Genomic DNA, 18,689 nt, shown 5'->3' on the forward strand with positions numbered 1-18,689 from the left:
TGATGGTGCGAGGCTCAATGCAGCCAGCGTCTATGTTTGTTTATTTTTGGCTGGACGGTGGAGTGGGGTGGTGGTGGTGGTGGAGGAGGACGAGGAGGAGCAGCGGGAGGAGGACGGGGAGGAGGGGGGGAGGAGGTGGGGGTGTGGAGGGTGACGATGAATGAAACCTCCTGCACGTCCAACGGGGGGATCGGATCAGTGTCACCCTATTGTCCCGCCGTGGCAAAGTGGGCGGATAGCAGTGTCTCTCCCTGCCCAATGGCAGGCACGACTCTCATGAGAGTGGAGAGAGGCACTTTTCTGCCATGCGAAATCCCTAAAACCATCATCATTCCGGCTCGGGAACCCACAGTACTGTGCAACAGCCTCCGCCGCTGAGAGATGACAGAGCCAATCTCAGCGCACACACGGCCCTGGGAGCTTGGAGCTGCGTAGAGCCACCGCACCAGAGACGAGGAGACGCACGGCACCTCTTTTTGATTTTTGTGCGAGAGGGACTTTAAAGCCGGGAATTAACGGAGTTTCTTCACCCTGCCCGTCCGCGTCGTCTCACTCAATCCGAACGTGGCCATTTGCTCAATGTCATCATGATCATCTTCTCGTCGCGCAGTGTACTGCTGTCAGTCTATTACCCGCAGATCTTCCTGATCCTGACGAGTGGCAGCTACCTGTAAGTTTGAGCCAATTAACGGGGTCCTTAATTAACTTCAGAGAGTGCGCGCGCTCATCCTCAGCAGCGCAAAGACGCACGGGGTTTGCTTTTGCTCCCGTGCAGCTGTCCTGGGCTTTATTTCCTTTCCTTTCTAATCACTAAACGCCGGTTTTTCAGGATGATTTTGTTGAGTTCTCTGCGTCCACGGATTGGAGGTTCATTTAAAGTGGTTTATATTGTGTCATCGGCGCAGGGAGCAGACGCAGCAGAAGCTCAACTGAACGCAGCAAATGTGTTAAATTCTAGGATATTTTTCATACACCTCCTCATGTTACACACGCGTTAAATCCCGTAGAGAGAACTCATCAGTGGAAAATGATCCACGTGGGAATAAACTAATTAGGTGAAGCCGCTAATGTGCCGTCTGCCGGCGGGTGAGCGTGTCTGGTGAGGGAGCAGCAGTGATGGTTTGGTGTTGCAAATGTTTAAGCAGGATCCGAAAAAACAGAACATTTTGGTGACTGCTACATGGATCCGTTTTGGCCACAGAGTGGCAGAGATGTTCAAGACAATTGGATGCTGAGATTCTTTCATGTGAGGAGAAGTTCAAACAACACGGGCGGGTTTTTACGCATGCGAGCACCGTTAACCTGTCAGAGCGTGTGAAATATCCTCTCCGCGCATTACCTCACCTCCTGGTTAATTCTCAGCGTTTCGATGTTATCATTTTTTGAACCCACATCTTAAAGAGCGTGCGCCTGCAACACGCACGTGTTCGACGCTGTAATGCGCTGCGGCTTTGAATTAAAAGAGAGAGACGACTCTTGCAGGAGAAACACTGGCTTTTTCTTAAAGCTTCCAAAATAATTACTCACCCATGCGCCCTCGCTCCTTCCTCTGCTGCCCGGAGACCCCAAACCTGATGCTGAAATAGATGTGGTTTTTGGTTTTCTGTTAAAAGTGGGCTACACTGCTAAGAATAGCCACGGCTTGCACATTAAAACTACATACCATTGTTTGTTTGGATTATTTAAGTATGTTTCCTGTTGGGCATTAACCGCAAAATGCGTCCGGAGAACGTTTAAATATGGATGCGAAATAATGTAACGCATCAAAGCTGCACAGCTGATGTTGTGGAGTGTTAAACTGTAAAGTTTGTAGAGCTGTGGGTGGCAAATGAGCCGTCAGCAAAAGGATCTGACCACGGAGAGGTTTGGGGTCATCGCACACCTCACACTTCAATATCGAGGAATTTCACACTTAATGTTCCAATGACAATAATCTGACCATGTTCACTGTGTTTTGTTAATATCACTCCGGCCTAACCAGTGTGCTACTGCTGACAGAGTCCAAAAACTGGATTTTGACGTGAATTAAACACCCCCAGGGCCCTTTTCTTTTAAAGTCCTGTATTTGTAAATGAGCAGCAAAAAGGGGAAAAATATTCAGCATCAAACTAACAGTTAATTTCCTTCTCCGGGAAAAAGAACAGCGTTTATTCACTTGACTTAGTTAAGTCGTGTCTCTGGCGTTTTTGTGAGTGCATTCCTCGGTAGAAGATGCATGCCTGGGAGCTTAATAGTGTGTCAGTAAGGTTCAAAGTGTTCCATGTGATGGAGTAGGTGGCTGCGAGCACACTGTATGCCATGACGTAGACTATAGTTTCTCTAAAGGCCAGACTACCCTGTGATGGAATCTGCGAGCTCCTCACACGGGCGCTGATTTGATTTTGTCATTTTTTATTGTGTTTTTCTGAAGAAGTTAATTTAATTGCCAGGTCAAACTGCCGGAGAGATCGATGTCTCTGACATTTAATGTTGACATATGTTGTGATTTATATGACATAGACATTCAATAATAATCAGATTATTAGTGATAAAGATGTATGTCTCCTCAAAGTTTAGAAGTGAAGCTGTGGTTGACAGAGTCCCTGTGCACAGCCAGCTTACTGATGTTTGATGAATCCAATAACATAACATTTTGGATCAAAACTAGGACTGCATAATTTAAAGGGGCACTATTTAGATTCGGAGAAGAAATTGAAACTCAGAATTTTAATATTCACGATATTAATGAGGTAATAATACAAACTCAGATATATGTATTTTTTCCATAAATGAATAAACAAGCTGTTCTCAGAGGAAAATAAGGTCCCCACAACACTGTTTGAAGCTAGAAAGGTGGCAGGGTCCGCCAAATATAAACAAAGTAAAACAGTATGAAATTGTGTTGTCCTTTAAGGTTAGTTTATTTATTCAGTTTATTCAGTCATGAAAACAAAGCGAGTTTGTTTATTTTGTTTGTTTAGGCATTAAAAAAAGTCAGTCAATGAAGATCTTTCTCTTCTGATTAAAGTTTCTTCCCCAAAACTACAGAGTGCACCTTTAATCGCAACATAATCAAAAATGTAAATGATTATATTTAGTGTCTGCAGTGCTGCAGAGATGCCATGGCCAATAAATCTTGTTCTCCAGATGTAAGAAAACATGTTTGTTCGCTGAAGACCCCAACAAATGTCACATCATCATGATTTTAATAGCTATTTTCAGTGACAATGAAATTTCTTATGCAAGAAATTATACCTCCCATTGTTTGTGACTCAGTCTCTGTCAAAATAATCCGAACATGCAGTCCTGATGAAAACAAAACACTAATGTGGCCTTTCTGAGTTTATGTCAAATTTTGGATATGCACTCTACAACATCTCTGCAAAGCTCACACTTGGTAAAAATTCACGCCACCTGTTGATTAGAAATCAGCAAAATAACTACCTCATCTCACCAAGACAGCTGCGTTAAAGGTGCGCTATGCAACTTTTTTTTGGTTGCAGTTTTGGTCATTTAGTCCTGTGTTCTTGAACGGCTGGGCTTCTTTTGTTCTCATAACTCAAAACACAAGCCTGTATTGCTCTAATGCTTGCAAAGACAAATGTAAACATATGGCTGTAAAGTGCATCCAAAATGTTAAATCAAGAGCTCTGTCTCTTGAAAAAGTATGCATCTTTAATACTAGACCAACATCAGTGATCAATCTGCACACTTTGCATCAGTTCATACTCCAGATCACTGCTGTGGCTAACACATGAAATCACACTCCGTATGATGCACAAGCTTCTCCTTCAACGATATCAGCCGCAGCATCGATTCTGTGACATTTCCAAGTGTTGTTGGAGTTCCTGCTGTCGGCCGGGGTCTGTAACCGTGGGCGAGTCGTCCCCAAGCTTGCTGGCGTACACACAGAGCATACGCTAAGCAAACAGAATCGCATTTGTGCACTTTGATGATTTCAGGGATTTAAAAGCTTAGCTCTGGAATTCTCTGTTTGCTGTTGTCTGATGGTTTAGGTTGCCAGAATGGGAGACTGTGATTCTGTGAATTAGCAGGTGAATGACGTGAGAAAGAGCCAAGAGGGGAAGTTGTTAAGAGTTTCTGTTTGTCAGGGTTAAAAACATCAATGTGCTTTTGTGTTAGCTCTTGGGGAGTGCACTGAAATATCGGAGATATGAAGTGACTCAAAAGTATTTTATTGCCCTTTGGATTTATATCAACCAACCCAGTTCCATTTAACCATCATGTTTATGATGCGAGATGGTGAATGTCCTAATGAGCTCGACCTTTTGGTTCGTACGGATTACGTGCCATTGTTGCCATGAACGACCACATATACAGCAGAGGGTCACGGAGGGTCAGTGGAGTTCAAGCCTGTTTAACAGCAGAGAGCAAAGAGGGTCTGAAAGCAGCAGCAGGTCTGAGTGTTTACTGCAGACGCTGGATGTGTTCGATGCACGCCATGTTTTCTTCAAGGCATTTGACTTTCTGTACATTTTGAAAGTTACAGTCTTCAGTTGACAGTGTAGAAAGATTAATCATAACCTTTGTCTTATTAACATCTTGCTTGTGGTTCTCTCTCTCTTTTTTTTAGGGTAACAGATGTTTACATGGAACAAGCTGCAATTCAAAAAAAGAGAAATCTTAGTTCAGCTAGAATCTGTGGTATTTTCAGAGCAGGGTTTGCTAAATCAACAGTGTACACAATGGCACTTTCCCTTTTACATACTGTGGTACGTTCCCCTGACTGCGACGAGGGGACCAAGAGAATGTCTGCAGCCTGGTAACACATATGCGTCTCGCTGCAGTTGGGATTTATTTGAACGTATGTGTTTGAAATCGAGATTTATGTTTTTCTGCCTTTGTGGAGAAACTTCAACAACCAGCAAAACGGAAGCCTGAAGCCTCACTCCAGGAGTGATTTCTAATCAACGCTCTTGTCATTGTTCTTAGCCAGAGGTCTCCTACCAAAGCATCCACAGAAATCATTGTGTGTGTTTCTCTTTCTCAGCGCCCCTCACCCGTTCTCCCTTCTCGCTCCTCTCACGCCGCCGTCGTCGCTTTTTGCTGACACACAACTTGCCAGCGTTAGTTTGCCCCGTTTGTGGTGAAGCCTTCGGAGATCGACGTCATACTTCAAAGCCCGCGTTTGCCTCTGCGCTCATTTATGGCTCCCCGTCCTTGACATGTTTGAAAAGTTTGTATCTACATGGTTTCGAGGGCTATAAACAGAGTCGTGGAGAAAGTCAGCGCTTTGTTTGGCTGTGATCTGTTTTGGCTTTCTCGGTGGTTGCAAAGCCATCTTGAACATGTGTTTTGATATCATCACATCGAGTGATCAGATGTGATGGGGAGAGCCGAGAGGGAGGTGTGTCGGTTTTTGTACAGCACATAATACCCCACGAATTCAGGCAACCAGTGTTGAAAACCTTTAATATTTTCCATGCAGACAAGTCTGAAGATGTGACTCAAGTAAAAATAGTCTCTCGTGAATTTATAGGCAGCATTTCACACCTTGAAAAAACCCCACATAATTATACAAATCATAAGGAGTAATATTTTGTGTGACATTTGGTTAAAAAGTGGACTCTGCATCCACATCGCAAGACACTGAGCAAGTGTATAAACCGTCCTTGCGTAAGAGTCAAGTCTGGCAGCTTTTCACGCCACCATGCTACCTAACAATTAACACAAAAACCGCAACTCGTTACTCAAACTCCCACCATCCAAACCAATGTGGAGTGGCGTTGTCAGCAGTCAAATAAGCATCTTGTTTTCTCTCTCTGGACTGTTTTAACAAGTTTCCCTGTATGTTTTTTTAAAAATGTTTTCAGGTTTTTTGATTTACCTCTAATCCATTAAATAGCAGTACTCATGCAGTGCAGCTTTCACTTCACTACGGAATGTACATCAATCACTGGTTGAATTGAATCCTGTTTCTGGAGAGTTTCACATAAGTGAGTCAGTCTGACCATCCTTTGGAAGTCCTAACTGAGTCTCTGTTCGTGTGTGTGTGTGTGTGTTTCTCTTTCTTTGGCAGGGCCCTGTCCTCGGTGGTGGCTCTGGGTGCCAACATCATCTGCAACAAGATTCCCGGGCTGGCACCTCGCCAGCGGGCCATCTGCCAGAGCCGCCCGGACGCCATCATTGTTGTGGGCGAAGGCGCCCAGATGGGCATCAATGAGTGTCAATACCAGTTCCGATATGGACGCTGGAACTGTTCGGCGCTGGGAGAAAGGACAGTCTTCGGCCAGGAGCTGCGAGTAGGTCAGTCTGGGTTCTATCGCAAAAAGGGGAAGGGAACGTTGTGTGCTGTGTGTGTGTGTTTGTGTGCTCCTGTGTGGCTGCCTGTGTTGAGCTTTAGCTGTTGAAAAGAGGACGCTCCGTCATTTCGACCAGTAATCACTTGTTTCATTCGCAAGTTTCTTCAGTGTCAAACATTTTTTTTATCAGAACTAGAATTGAATTTAGGTTTGTAGTGTTGATGAAGTTACTTTTACATTAAAGGTGCACTATGTGACTTTTTTTAGCAACTTTTTTGGTTATGTAGTCCTTTGTTCTTGAACTGTAGGACTTCCAGATGGATGTGCTGTTTTTGTTGACTCAAAACGCAAGTCTTCTTTGTTCTAATGTTCAGAAACAAATGGCTTTAAAGTATACACATCTAAACTGGTTATTTAGTGTATCAGGAGCTCTGTCTCTTTGTCTGTTTATATGTCTGTAAAAAGGTTGCATAGTGCACCTTTAATGCTTTGGATTTAGGGTTAATGTCGTCTCCACTGCCTGACTCTAGTTGTGAGAACATGGCTGATGCATCTTAGGCAGAAAAGCGTTGTACAAACTCTTGGACATGGACGGGTTAACATGTCAGGGGAGCCTGTAGCAAAAATTTGGCCCCCGTTTCTGTCTATAAACTAGGTTGTGGTAATTTGATTAAACTTGGCTGTACATAGAAACAGCACACATTTAACCAAAATAGTTAAGCTCTTAAAATTTTGACCAGCGGAAGGGCAAATAAAGTATGTATTACTACAGAACCCGTGTTGATTAATATTAGACTTCTCAGACACATTTGCACTAAACCAAAACACCAAAAAACAAATCTGTATGTGGATCAGATACGAATATTGGTCATTAGCCTCCTTTATTACTAGTAATCTGTATCTGTATTGGCCCTGAAAATACCATATCAGTCGATTGCAAGTTTTTGGATCTCAAATCCTCCAGAACTTCCGCAAATGTCTAAAGTGATGTACAAAGTTTTACATTTGCAGTGCAGCTATCAAGAATGACATGTTGGATTTGAATTTGTCTCCAGTGTGTGCAAGGTACTGCATCAATCATTGGAACAAACTGCCACCAGAATAAACTAGATGTTGCTGTACAGGATCATATCATGTTTTTGTAACGTTGAAGCAACTTAAAGTATTTTAAAATGAACATCAAGGTTCATGAGGTTAAGGTTTGGAGTGTTGTGTAAGGGATTAGGTCACTGCTTGAGAGTATGAATGTTATCAGTGATAAATCATTAAGTGTGTGTGTGTGTGTGTGTGTGTGTGTGTGTGTGTTCACAGTGGTTGGAAACACACTACACAAAAAGGATTATAACTTGGATGTTGTGTGTATGTTGGATGCTCTTTTAGCTGCCAGTGAACGCTCATTGTCATTTGGTAATAATCTTGAAGTTGACAGTGATAATACCAGTGACTTTCCTGTTGAAGAGGGATGAGAAGTTACGTAACGCGAGTTTCGAGCCATCCTATTGTTTCAGTTTTAAGAAACAGTACGAGAAGAGTATCAAAAATGTGGTACCAGCCCCCGACCCTCTGAGCTCCATGAAATATGGCTCTTCACAAGCCAAACCCAAGCTGCACACATCACACAGTCAAAACTCAAACCAGTAACACACAGTCTCTTTGACTCTCTATTGTATAACCATTTGCGTTGGCATTGCTCAAGAGGACCTCATATACTTCTGATTCCAGCACATCTTAGTTGTCCTCTTTTCAATTGACAATGTTGTATTTCTCCAGCGCGCTCTGGTTTCTGTTGATGTAGGTTCTGCAATGAGCCTGTTGGTTTGCAGCATGCCGCCCGTGGCTGGCTATGCCAAAGTTATGGAAAAGCTACCGAACGTCACTGGAGCCCTAATGGGGAAAACGTATGGTTGAAAAATGATATCGCAAATGAGGAGACAACTAATGGTGTTATTGCAGAGAACGCTTGTAGAACCAAAATAGATGGACACATCTGTTGTTAATCGGGCAAAATTGGTTGTGTCCATGCCTGGCTGGCTCATGGGAGTGTGCACATACATGCAGAAAATGACGTTAAGCAGACAAACATTTACATTTACGATGCTGTTGTTTGGGAGACTTGGCATTCCGCAAACCTCTTTTGCATTGCTTTTGTTTTACAGAGACTTTTATGTATTTCCTTTCATTTAGAAGATGCTTTGTTGCCATTACGTTGCGGTTGGGCTGCGCATTTAATCCAGTGGCTCTGTTAACAATCACTCCTCCTAAGGAGTAGCTGAATTAGCTCCAGCTCCCTCTCCAAAAGCATTTTTTCTTTGTTGTGAATGTGCTTTCTTTTGTAATGGAGCTCATGTTGTTTTCCTCAACACTCGGCATCCCCTTTCCTCCTCCTTTCTGTCTGTTCTTTGATGCCATTCTGAAGGGCGTAGAGGTTTGAGACTGATATTAGGCACTTGCTCAACAGAAGCATCTTTCTATTTTTGTTGTCAGATGTTTGTGTTTTTACACATTTTACTGATTACCCAGAGTGCTTTCCAGTATAAAAATCTACGTTTAGCAATTTGGATTCGCACAGTCTAGTATTTGATGTATTTGATGCACAGGGAAAGTCACATGTTCCTGCTCGATCAAGCTGTGGCCATTCTACCCGTCGGCAATGCTACGTCTACGTCTCTTAATGGCGTCATCGAAATTTCCTGCACTCCTTTGCTCTTCTTGTTTGGTTTCCATAGTGGATCTGCACAAATAAATCCTTCATGCGCCCGCACTGAGCACATCACTGTTGGTGTCCAGTTCTGGTCAGAAAGCGATGACTACTGGGCTGCCATGATTGTCCAATAATGATGGGACTTGGTGGCCTTCTCAACAAAGTATTCCAATGATGACGTCTTTTCTTAGACCAGCGTAGAACTTGATTTTACTCAAGGTTCCCATGACGGCTTTGATTTGGGTTTGCTTTTTTTATTTATTTTTATTTTTCTTCTCCATAATAATCACCACATATCCAATGCTCTCTTGGCATATTTAAATCATTGGATTCATTGATTCAGTTATGTCATTGGATCATTGGATTCATTTATTTTTACTTTGTAATGATATTGAAGTTGACAGTGGTAATTCTTTTCTGTCGAAGGATGATGAGGAGTCCTATCCTGTTGTCCTACAGATTTAACAGTGTGAGAACAGTATAAAAAATGACAGTACCAGCACCCGACCCTCTAAACCCAATGTAATATGGCTCTTCAGTCTTCACAAGTAAAACCCCTTGTTGGCAGGCACCAATCTGAGCTCAAATGCACAGATTCATGTGAGTCAGTGTAAGACTACAAACACTCTCCAACCCATGTGTGCATAATCTGAATGGTGACAATGACAATGACAGTGATGGCATATTATTTGGAAGCCATGGCTACACTAAGGCGTAAAGAGCATTACAAGTCTTTATCTATCGGGCCGGGTAACGGTCCAAACAGAGGCTCGTTCAGTGGTTCTGTGATGGGTATGTAGGTTCATGGTTTTAGAAGGTAACTCTTGTTCAAAATACGGAAGAAAAAGAAAATCGGTAGTGTTGAAAGCATCAGTAGCTTTATACACGGAGCCACTGACACACAAATATTATTGTGTAATAAATGTGTTATTGATAAACTGTGGTGAAATGAAAGCCAAACGTTCCGATGAACAATAAAGCCACTCACTGACTGGAACATTAGTGGAACAAAAACATGAGGTTAGATTGCACTGAACTGGATTGAGAAATCTTCTCGTCGGTGGCAGTTACCTCTTTCTGAACGCATGAAACGCGACAATTTGATCCTCATTTCAGCTTGCACAGGTATATAATGTACCTAATGAGTGAGTTGTGAGATGTGCTGTTTATGGAAGAATTATCCTATCTTTATTCAAGAGCGTAGATTTTCAGTTTGAGAGCATGATTCATTCCTTTTCAGTGACATAGCTCCTTCTCGCGCTCAGATTTATTCTCCTCGCACTCATATTTTCTGCTCGCACTTGGATGTCTGCTGCTTTCTTTCAAAATGTGTGCTTGAACTCAAAAATCACATGCTCGTGCTCACATTTCTTCTGCTTGCACTCAAAAATTTCGCTCGCATTCAAATATGTCCTGCGCTCGCTCAGATCTAAAGTCTGCGCGCTCAAAACTAATGTGCACGCACTCAGAACTAGCACCTCCTCTCAGGTTGAGGAGTCTGCTCAGACTCAAGGCTGTCCCTCCTTGCGCTCAAAATATTGTGTTTCACCAGCCAATAGGGGACAGCTAGAGTATGGACCAATCAAATGACGGATGCCGCCTTGGGTGCGTTCCTTTGCACTTTTTTGAGTGCTCCGTAGGGGCGGGTATATGGTCTGTTTGTAAAACTGCTTCTCTCAAAATACACCGGTTTACCATATTAGCCAGCTATTTGAATCGTCACCTATTTAAGACGCCAGCATATTTATGTATAATTATTCTTAAGTAATCGAGCATGTGATTTTTGCATATTGCATATTGCACATTTAAAGTAGTGAAAAATGTATTTAAAATATATTCAGAGGGACACCACACAGGCTCAGAAATCCAAAAGTATCCACAAAGTGCTTGACTAGTGATGCTGATGTGATCATTTTAAGACAAAGGTCTTAATTTCTGATGTTTTGGGGATTATGATAGATTAGATTAGAACATTTTATGTACAGTATGAGTGGAGCAAATCACTGTATTGTGATTACATTCATGATTTAATCCACTTTATTGGAAGAGCAACAAGTGAAAGCACAGGAATAGTTTATTATAATCATCTGTACTGTCAACGTGCATGTGTGCACAACCATGGTAATACAGCAGGACATTTACAGAGGAAACCAGTTTATGACTTTTCACTTATAAAATAAGTGGTTTAGACAATCTGGTTAAATTTAGGACTTGAAACGAGTGACTGCTCACGTTGGTCGGTAGTCATATTGACTTGCCAACACGTCCCAGCAGTTAAGTTCAATAGAAAACTTTCTCACAACTTATTATTGTCCAAACTATGAAATCAGTGCTTTATTGTTTTTTCTTAATGTAACTGCCGTTTAACATTGCTGACACTGGCACGTCCAGAAGATATTTTATTACAGTTTCTGACTGCCGGATGACATGTTCATGTTCAGTCTGGGATCAGCACTTAAAAAGAGACGTGTGTATATGGTAGATATGTTGCACTAAAAGCCAAATATACATACATGTAAACTTTTCTTGTAGAAACCCCCAAAATAAAACTATGAACCTGAAAATGAGCATCATACAGTATGTCTCCCATTAAGTTTTGTCCCAAGGAGGATGAATCCTGTGTGAAGCGTAACAATGGTTACATACTGTGACATTAGTTTTAAATCAGATGAGTTTCTCTGCAGCTGCACTGATCTCTCACTCTCGGAAACGGGTTTTTAGTTTTGAGAAGACAGGTTCGAACTTAACTGAGCTTTTTGTGGATGAGGTATTGGGTGGCTACTGGTCATTTATAGGGTTGAATGAGCTCATTCTGCAGTACCATACAAATTTTATATGAACTTCCTTGAATAATGGCTATATTGACCTTTAAAGTGTTTTTAGAGAGTTCCACTCATTCAGTTTCCCTATTTTTTACCATTATATGCCCTTTTCTTTCCGTATATAGTTATTTCTTTTCATTGTCAAAGTTTAAAAGTGTTGCTTCTCTCTAAACTTTAAGACACAATATACTGCTGGTTACAGGGGTGTGACTGGCTGCTGTGGGATCAGGCTCTCCACTGCTGTAGGTGGGATCTGACAGTGCTCGTTCAGTTTAGCAGTGTCCCACTCGGTCATCGTGGGAGACCACAGACACCACAGCTACTGCAGAGCTCCTCTGCCAGTTAGACGCTGTGGAAAAGTGGCCGATTTAGCGTTTTCGCTCAACACCTTAATGTCAAACTGCCACCAGCACGCACGCAACATGCGCAGCTGCAAGACTTTCCAGTGTTCGTTGCTCACGGCTGAAGATGTAACCATGTTTTCTGACCATGTCTGTATGTATTATGGGATTCTTTAGCATGGCATATGAAATCATGGAATACACCCCTTCAACAAAATGTTCCGATCCCTTCTCCGAATCTGCAAATTCCCACATCATCATAATCAAGTGCAGGGGAAAAGCTATTCCCGTTCTGCTCCTATTTAAGTTTTTCATTCAAATCCCCCAAATTATGAACACTAAACCTTTCCCCCCGCTCTGTGATCCAGTCTTAGTTTTGGACTGGAGGGAGGAGATGTCGGCATTTTTTCAAGAACTAAAGATCAGCCGACCGCAAGTCTAATGCATTCTCTCTGTGCTGCCTGCTCTTGGAGGCAGTCTCTCTGTTCTGGAGCTGCTCCATGGTATTACATTCGCTTTCCAAGAGAACGCACATTAATAGTCGAGTTATTGAGCATTACAGAGCCTGAGATATCTTCATTTGGGAGAGATAATTCAGCTTCAAAGGCTGGTCATTTGATATTTACGTCGCTCTACTACTGTCAACAGAAAAGTGTATTCAGTTCAGGCGATGGCTTCGGCTGGCACCTTCCCTGCTGCCTGACACTCCCGCGGAACACGAGACTTGAGGTTAGATGGATTGATGGAAAAATGAAAGCATCCCCATTCTTGTTGCAGCTCTGTCCCTCAACAGTTTCTCTGTTTTGCAAAGAGCGCTGGCTCCCTCATTATGCTCTCACTGACAAATTGGAGAACAACACCATAAACTCCCAGTGAGATCTGAAACGGGCAATTTGAGCGCGTCTCTGTTTCCTCCGCAGAAGCAGATTTAGCAGTCCTCCCCTCGTGCCCTGCTCTGGTGTTGGCATGAGTTGGTACCTTCAGTCTGTAAAAATGTGGAATGAATTATCCCTCGCTAACAGAAATGGGTGTTATTGAGTGGTTGGTTGCAGTCTATTAAGAAGTAATAATAAAATTAGAGGCAAATCCATCAGCGGGTCAGGCGGAACGGAGGGGGGTTTCAGGATAAGAATGGCAAACGTGGTCAATCCTCCAATCATAATACTTGGCCTGGTCTCTGGATGAATCACTCTGTTTTAAATACTTCTGTCAAGACTGATCCCAGGGCTGCGATTTGTTGATGCTGTTTTATTATGCATATTTAAGTGTGTTCACCCACGCATGAAGTGCATCGAAAGCCCCATGTGGTTTCTGTTACACATCTCTCATAATATGTTGCCATGCTTTAGACCCAGCGAGTGATCTTTGCCCCATGCCTCAACTTTAACACACATAGAGTATCGTGTAAACACACTTTCCTCTGTTCCCCTGGACATTGATACCTTTTCTTTCTTTGATGATATGTTTTGATTGAAAACGCCTCATCTTGTGTACCATCAGACATTTCTTTGGTTAATCACCTGTAATAGAGATGCCCTTCACTTAAAAGACCCGCTCATGAACACCTTACCGCTCTCTTCAAATTGCAATGCACTTGATGTCGGCGATTAGAGCTTGAAAATGGACACCTTTCAACGGCTACACTCAGCATCAAAGGCCAACACTGGCCCCCTTGTCGTGAAACGGCCTGCTCTGGTTACTCTCTGTTTGACTTTCCAGCCAGTTTGTCACCGTCCTGATTCATGCTTTTCATCTGAAAGAGGTTTCTTGTTGTGCCGGCGGTGAAATATGACAAAAGTTCAATCATGCGGCCTCTGGCTTATTGCACAAGAATAGATGCACTCGAGCAGGTGAACCTTTAGCTGCAGAGAGTTTACGGCTGTGTGTTTGTTTTAGCAGTGCAACAAAAAAACATGTCTAGAACATAACTTGTGTTTAAAGGCCCAGATCAATGTGCTCAGGTAGAATTGCAGGAAAGCATTGTAGTTGCTTTGACACAAAAAGGCTTCAGAAAGGATGCAAAGGAAAAGCCCGTTCTGTGACCTACATCATACCTCTCTCTCTCTCTCTCAGTTACCTCAGGTGGGCACTGAGTTGTTGCAACAAGCTGTACTTCATGACTAGAAACTGGGAAAGTGGATAAGAAATGTCTGTCTGAGTAGTTACAAAGAACCAATGTATGGTCAAACAAATCCCAGGTCAATATAGACTAACGTTTTGCAACGCAATCACCAGGATAAATGTTGGCAATGTAAGTTTCTGCAAACCACGGATATGTTGAAACACTTCTTCATGCGGCAAGTTTCCTTAGGTTTAATTTTCAATTTCATGTTTTGACAATGTAATGCTCTGGTTAGGTTTAGACACAAAACCCCCTTGGTGAGGGTTAGGAAAACAGCATGTTTTGGCTCAAAATACCTGCAAAAAACCCCAAAACACGCTGAAAACACGGCCGGACATGTCCCGAGATCTCGTTAAAAACATCCGGTTTTGTAGCCACAAGCATGCCTTGAAATTTCCCCATGGCCTCCTCAGAAATATCCCCTGGTTTCACACTTTGAAATGCTGAAACGCAGTCTTGAACTGCGGTCACTGTCTTGGCATGTCTCTCGCCTCAAACTCCACCACCCTCCCCTTCACCTCAGGACATGAAAGTCAGGTTATAAACATGAATGTGAATGTGAATGTGATGACACATATCTGTAGTTTGCAGAAACATTAACGGCCAACATATTATCCTGGTGACTGGGCCGCATGTTGTTATGCCTCTTGGCATCGCTGACAGATGGTACCCCTGGACATCTGAGAAAGCCTCTCTAACATGTGGTTAACATTGTGAAATGGTTTAGTACAGTCACACAAAAACTTCTTAGCTAGGCAGAGGAGAAGATCCTGGTTTGGATTAAAACGTTCTGTACATGACTTAAGTGGCGTACATGGTAAGTGACATTTAGTCCACAAACTGCAGTCTCCTGGGTGAAAGTCCTGTCTTTAACCCTCATAGCAGATTGGACCAATAAGTCTTGTTCGGCTACTGCATTAATACACAACAATTTCCTCCTCTTGGCATCTAATTGCCATGGATGGGTTTCCATTGGAGTTAATTGTAAGGGTGCCTTGCGCATCTGTATGAGATGGCAAAGGATGTGACAATTCCTCTGAATTTCATAGCCTAGGAATGAGAATGGTCTGTGTGAAATGTGCAGGGGAGGTTAGAGGATGTGTTTCTGTCTGTATTTTCCCATCATATTTATAGAATCACCTCCTAGCCAGTCCCTACATCCCTCGTTCAACCATTTCCTTTTGGCGGTGCAGAGTGTGGTGAAGGCAGTGGGGCAATCCACCTGCCCGGACTGCAGGGCTGCAGGGGCCAAATCAGCGTCTAGTCAGATAGAGGATGTTGAAGTCAGCAGGTTCATTGAAAACCACTTGTGTGGAAAGAACTCCCAGACAGGCAGGTACTTGATCGGGGAGTTGGAGATGCAGAACTCCTTCAAGCAGTGCTCCCTCTCACAGGAGGGGAAAGGTCACTACAAACAGACATAACTCAGTGCTGAGGTTGGTTTTTGTATCTTCAGTTCAAACAGTGGAGGAGGATAAGTGCAAAGAGGACGTGGCTGATGGAAGTTATTGGATTTTGACTTCGTGTTTCACATTTCATACCCTTTTTATAAGGCTGGATCTGTTGAAACCACACATACAATAGTATTCGCAGGCAGGAATGAGTCAGAATGATTTAATACACTGAATCAGGTGGAATTTAATATTATTACAGCAGCAATTGTAGTTAATGATTATTATCCTCACATTTTATTATTTGTTGGGGGCTTAAAATAGCCGTTCATTTGCTTTTCTTCCCACATATCTAGCATTTCTCCTCTCACACGCTGCGCTACAGGCTCCCGGTTCAAGGACAACAAAATACTTGCAGATTATAAATGCATTGGCGGAGCTCCTTCCCCTTCTCGGAATCAGTTGATGGTCATTTGTGGTGAAATCATATCCCTGCAGTATGCGAGTACAACATCACAGTCCAACCTAAGTCTAATAATGAACGGACAAGGAAATCTATTCACATGACCGTGTGGTTCCATTCATGTTTTGTTTCTTCATTTTGACAAAGTGGAAGGAAATGCAAGTTGAAATATTCATTTTCGAGCACCAGCTGAACTCCTTTTAAATCATGGGGTGATGCCGTCTCAAAAAACAGACGTTCAAGTTAAATATCAACCACAGGATAAACATACTTTGCTTGAAAGTGAATACGTCAGTTGTACTGTGTGGACTTTAGCCACCTACGTTGTCAACCCAGAAATAATTAAAACAGATGTATTTACATCTCATAAATGAAAGGCTACCATTGTTATGGAGTGAAGCTTCACTGTTTCATTCTCGCTCGCAGAAACTACAGCGTTACCTTGTTTGACGTATGAGCCTTGTCAGTTTAATAACCAGGACTAGCTTAATAAAGACAGTCAGAAAGTCATTCCTCAGAGCTGGGGGGTTTTTCAAGAGCACACAATTGGATACTTTGACATTGGTGAACTCTCCCAAAACACCATCAATCATCTCACTGCCGCCGAGGTTTTTCCCTTTGTGGGATTAGTTTCTTGTTGGTTGTACACCCCGCAGGGAAATTGTGGTTATCAGCACAGATATGTAATCAGTTATCCCACATAGATAGAAAATATTTGCCGTAATCATACAAGGATGCTCTATCACGTCTGATATTGCATAAAAATAAATACAAAACATCTGTGATGCATGGTAGTGCTGAGCTACCAGCGAAACTGTAGATCCAGCCCAGTCGCCAGGATAACATGTTAACAGTTAATGTTGCAGCAAACCACAGATGTGTCCTAATTTGCACGTGTCATAGGCTATGAAGGATATTTTCATTTGTACAAAAAGTGTGGGTGGGTGGTGGGGTAACAGGCAACAAGGCTGCCACGGTTGGAGTCTTCGTTTCAACAAAACATATATTTTTTGCCAAAAAATGACGTTTTCCGAACCCTAACCAAGTGGTTTTTGTGCCTAAACCTAACCAGAACATAAGCACACCATTTTAATGAGAATTTCTTTTTAAATTTAACCGAAAGAAACGTAAAGTTGCAACATAAAGAAATGTAAAGTTTGAACTTATGTGTGGTTTTGCAGAAACCTATTTCGCCAACATTCCTCCTGGAGACTGTTGGTTGGCAGATTCACTCCCGGGCTGCCAAGAACTCGATGCAGATAACGGTGTGCAAGCGATGCGTGCATTGTGTTATGGTGGAACGGTGGTGGATAAAAGGCCTATTTTTCAGCCCATTATCATGTGGGTAGCCGTACTCCTCCCTGCCCTCTTCTACGTGAGTTCAGAGAGAACAGAGCGCTCGTAAATACAGCGTGTGTGTGTGTCCGAGTGTGTAGGATCTTTCCCCTAACTTTATCTGATAGGAGAGTCTGATGTTTTGTTGTTCTACAGTGTGTGGGCTGTGGTCATCACGGCTCAGTAAAGGTCATCTCTTACTCTTTTTCTCCCAATGTTTTGCCTCACTTCCCCTGCCCACAACATGCGTCTGGACGAAGGGTGGGGCCTCTCGTCCTACGCGGACCGAACAGCGCTATCATCGCCAGGCCCCTTTGCTTGTTCATTCATCAGCTCTGTCTCTGTCTCAGACTGTGTGGGTGTGTCGGGAGCTAGGGTCCCTCTCCTTTCCCTCACCCCTCTCTCACTCACTCTCTCTCCCTGCTGCCCACCCACCGTCTGTCTGCTGACGTGGCCCGGGGTCGTTCTGGGCCCTGGCCCTCGGGCCCCTGTGTGTATGTGTGTGTGTCATTCGCCCCGCCCAACCCCGCGGTGATGTGTTATCGGTGGGATCTGCGTCTGTCTGTGTCTGCCAGTGCCGCTAGACGCAGGAGGAAACAGGATGCGAGAGGATCAACTGTAATCTCACAGCGCGCTTTGTTCCACACAATCCCAGGCCGATCACTGTATTCTCTACACGCAGGGCCGCCACTGGACATTTACATGTGCCAACAATCACACTGCTACTGGCCCACTTAGGTAAGAGCGCAGAGAGAGGGAGAGTTAGTGGGTTTGAGGCAGAGAGACATCGGCAGGAGGAAGAGGATGTTGAGAGACCTGGGGCTTTATTTGAGGGTTTCAATGAATGTCAACGAATATGGAAATGTTAGGTCTGGAGGTTTCTTTTGTAATGAGAAAGGAAACATGTCATCAGTGGCATATTTGACTCACTGATTATAGTGATGACGATAATGATATCTTCAACGATATGATGAGGGATTGATATATATCTCGGTAAATATGTTTCCATTGAAGATGAAACAAAGTCAAATGGGATCGAAATTGAGGAAAATCCTCAACAATGTCCTCAAATGAACTTGGTGATTACCATGTACAGCACATAGACAGGCCTACATTTCCAGATCTGAGCAGGTGAGGTCCTGATTCGGTCTCATTATTAGGATGAAAGGGTGGGAAGAAGGATTTGTGCCTGTTTTAGCAAGTCTCGGTATTCAGTCAAAAAGCTTTATCTCCACCTCAGGGAGATCAGGGAAGAAAAAGGATGCTTTTGAG

The 18,689-nt window shown here is 43.1% G+C and overlaps 1 protein-coding gene across 1 annotated transcript in view; it reads left to right on the forward strand.

Moving 5' to 3' along the window:
* The first annotated feature begins 215 nt into the window (after positions 1-215).
* wnt7bb (wingless-type MMTV integration site family, member 7Bb) overlaps positions 216-18,689 on the forward strand; it is a 32,482-nt gene continuing 14,008 nt past the window's right edge. The window contains exons 1-2 of the mRNA XM_084364736.1: positions 216-670; positions 6,020-6,246. Of these exons, the coding sequence (XP_084220862.1) occupies positions 588-670; positions 6,020-6,246 (310 nt within the window). The 5' untranslated portion in view covers positions 216-587. The remainder of the gene's footprint in view (positions 671-6,019; positions 6,247-18,689) is intronic.

This window comes from Pagrus pagrus (genome assembly GCF_965226575.1).
Source record: "Pagrus pagrus genome assembly, chromosome: 10".
Lineage (NCBI taxonomy): Eukaryota > Metazoa > Chordata > Actinopteri > Spariformes > Sparidae > Pagrus > Pagrus pagrus.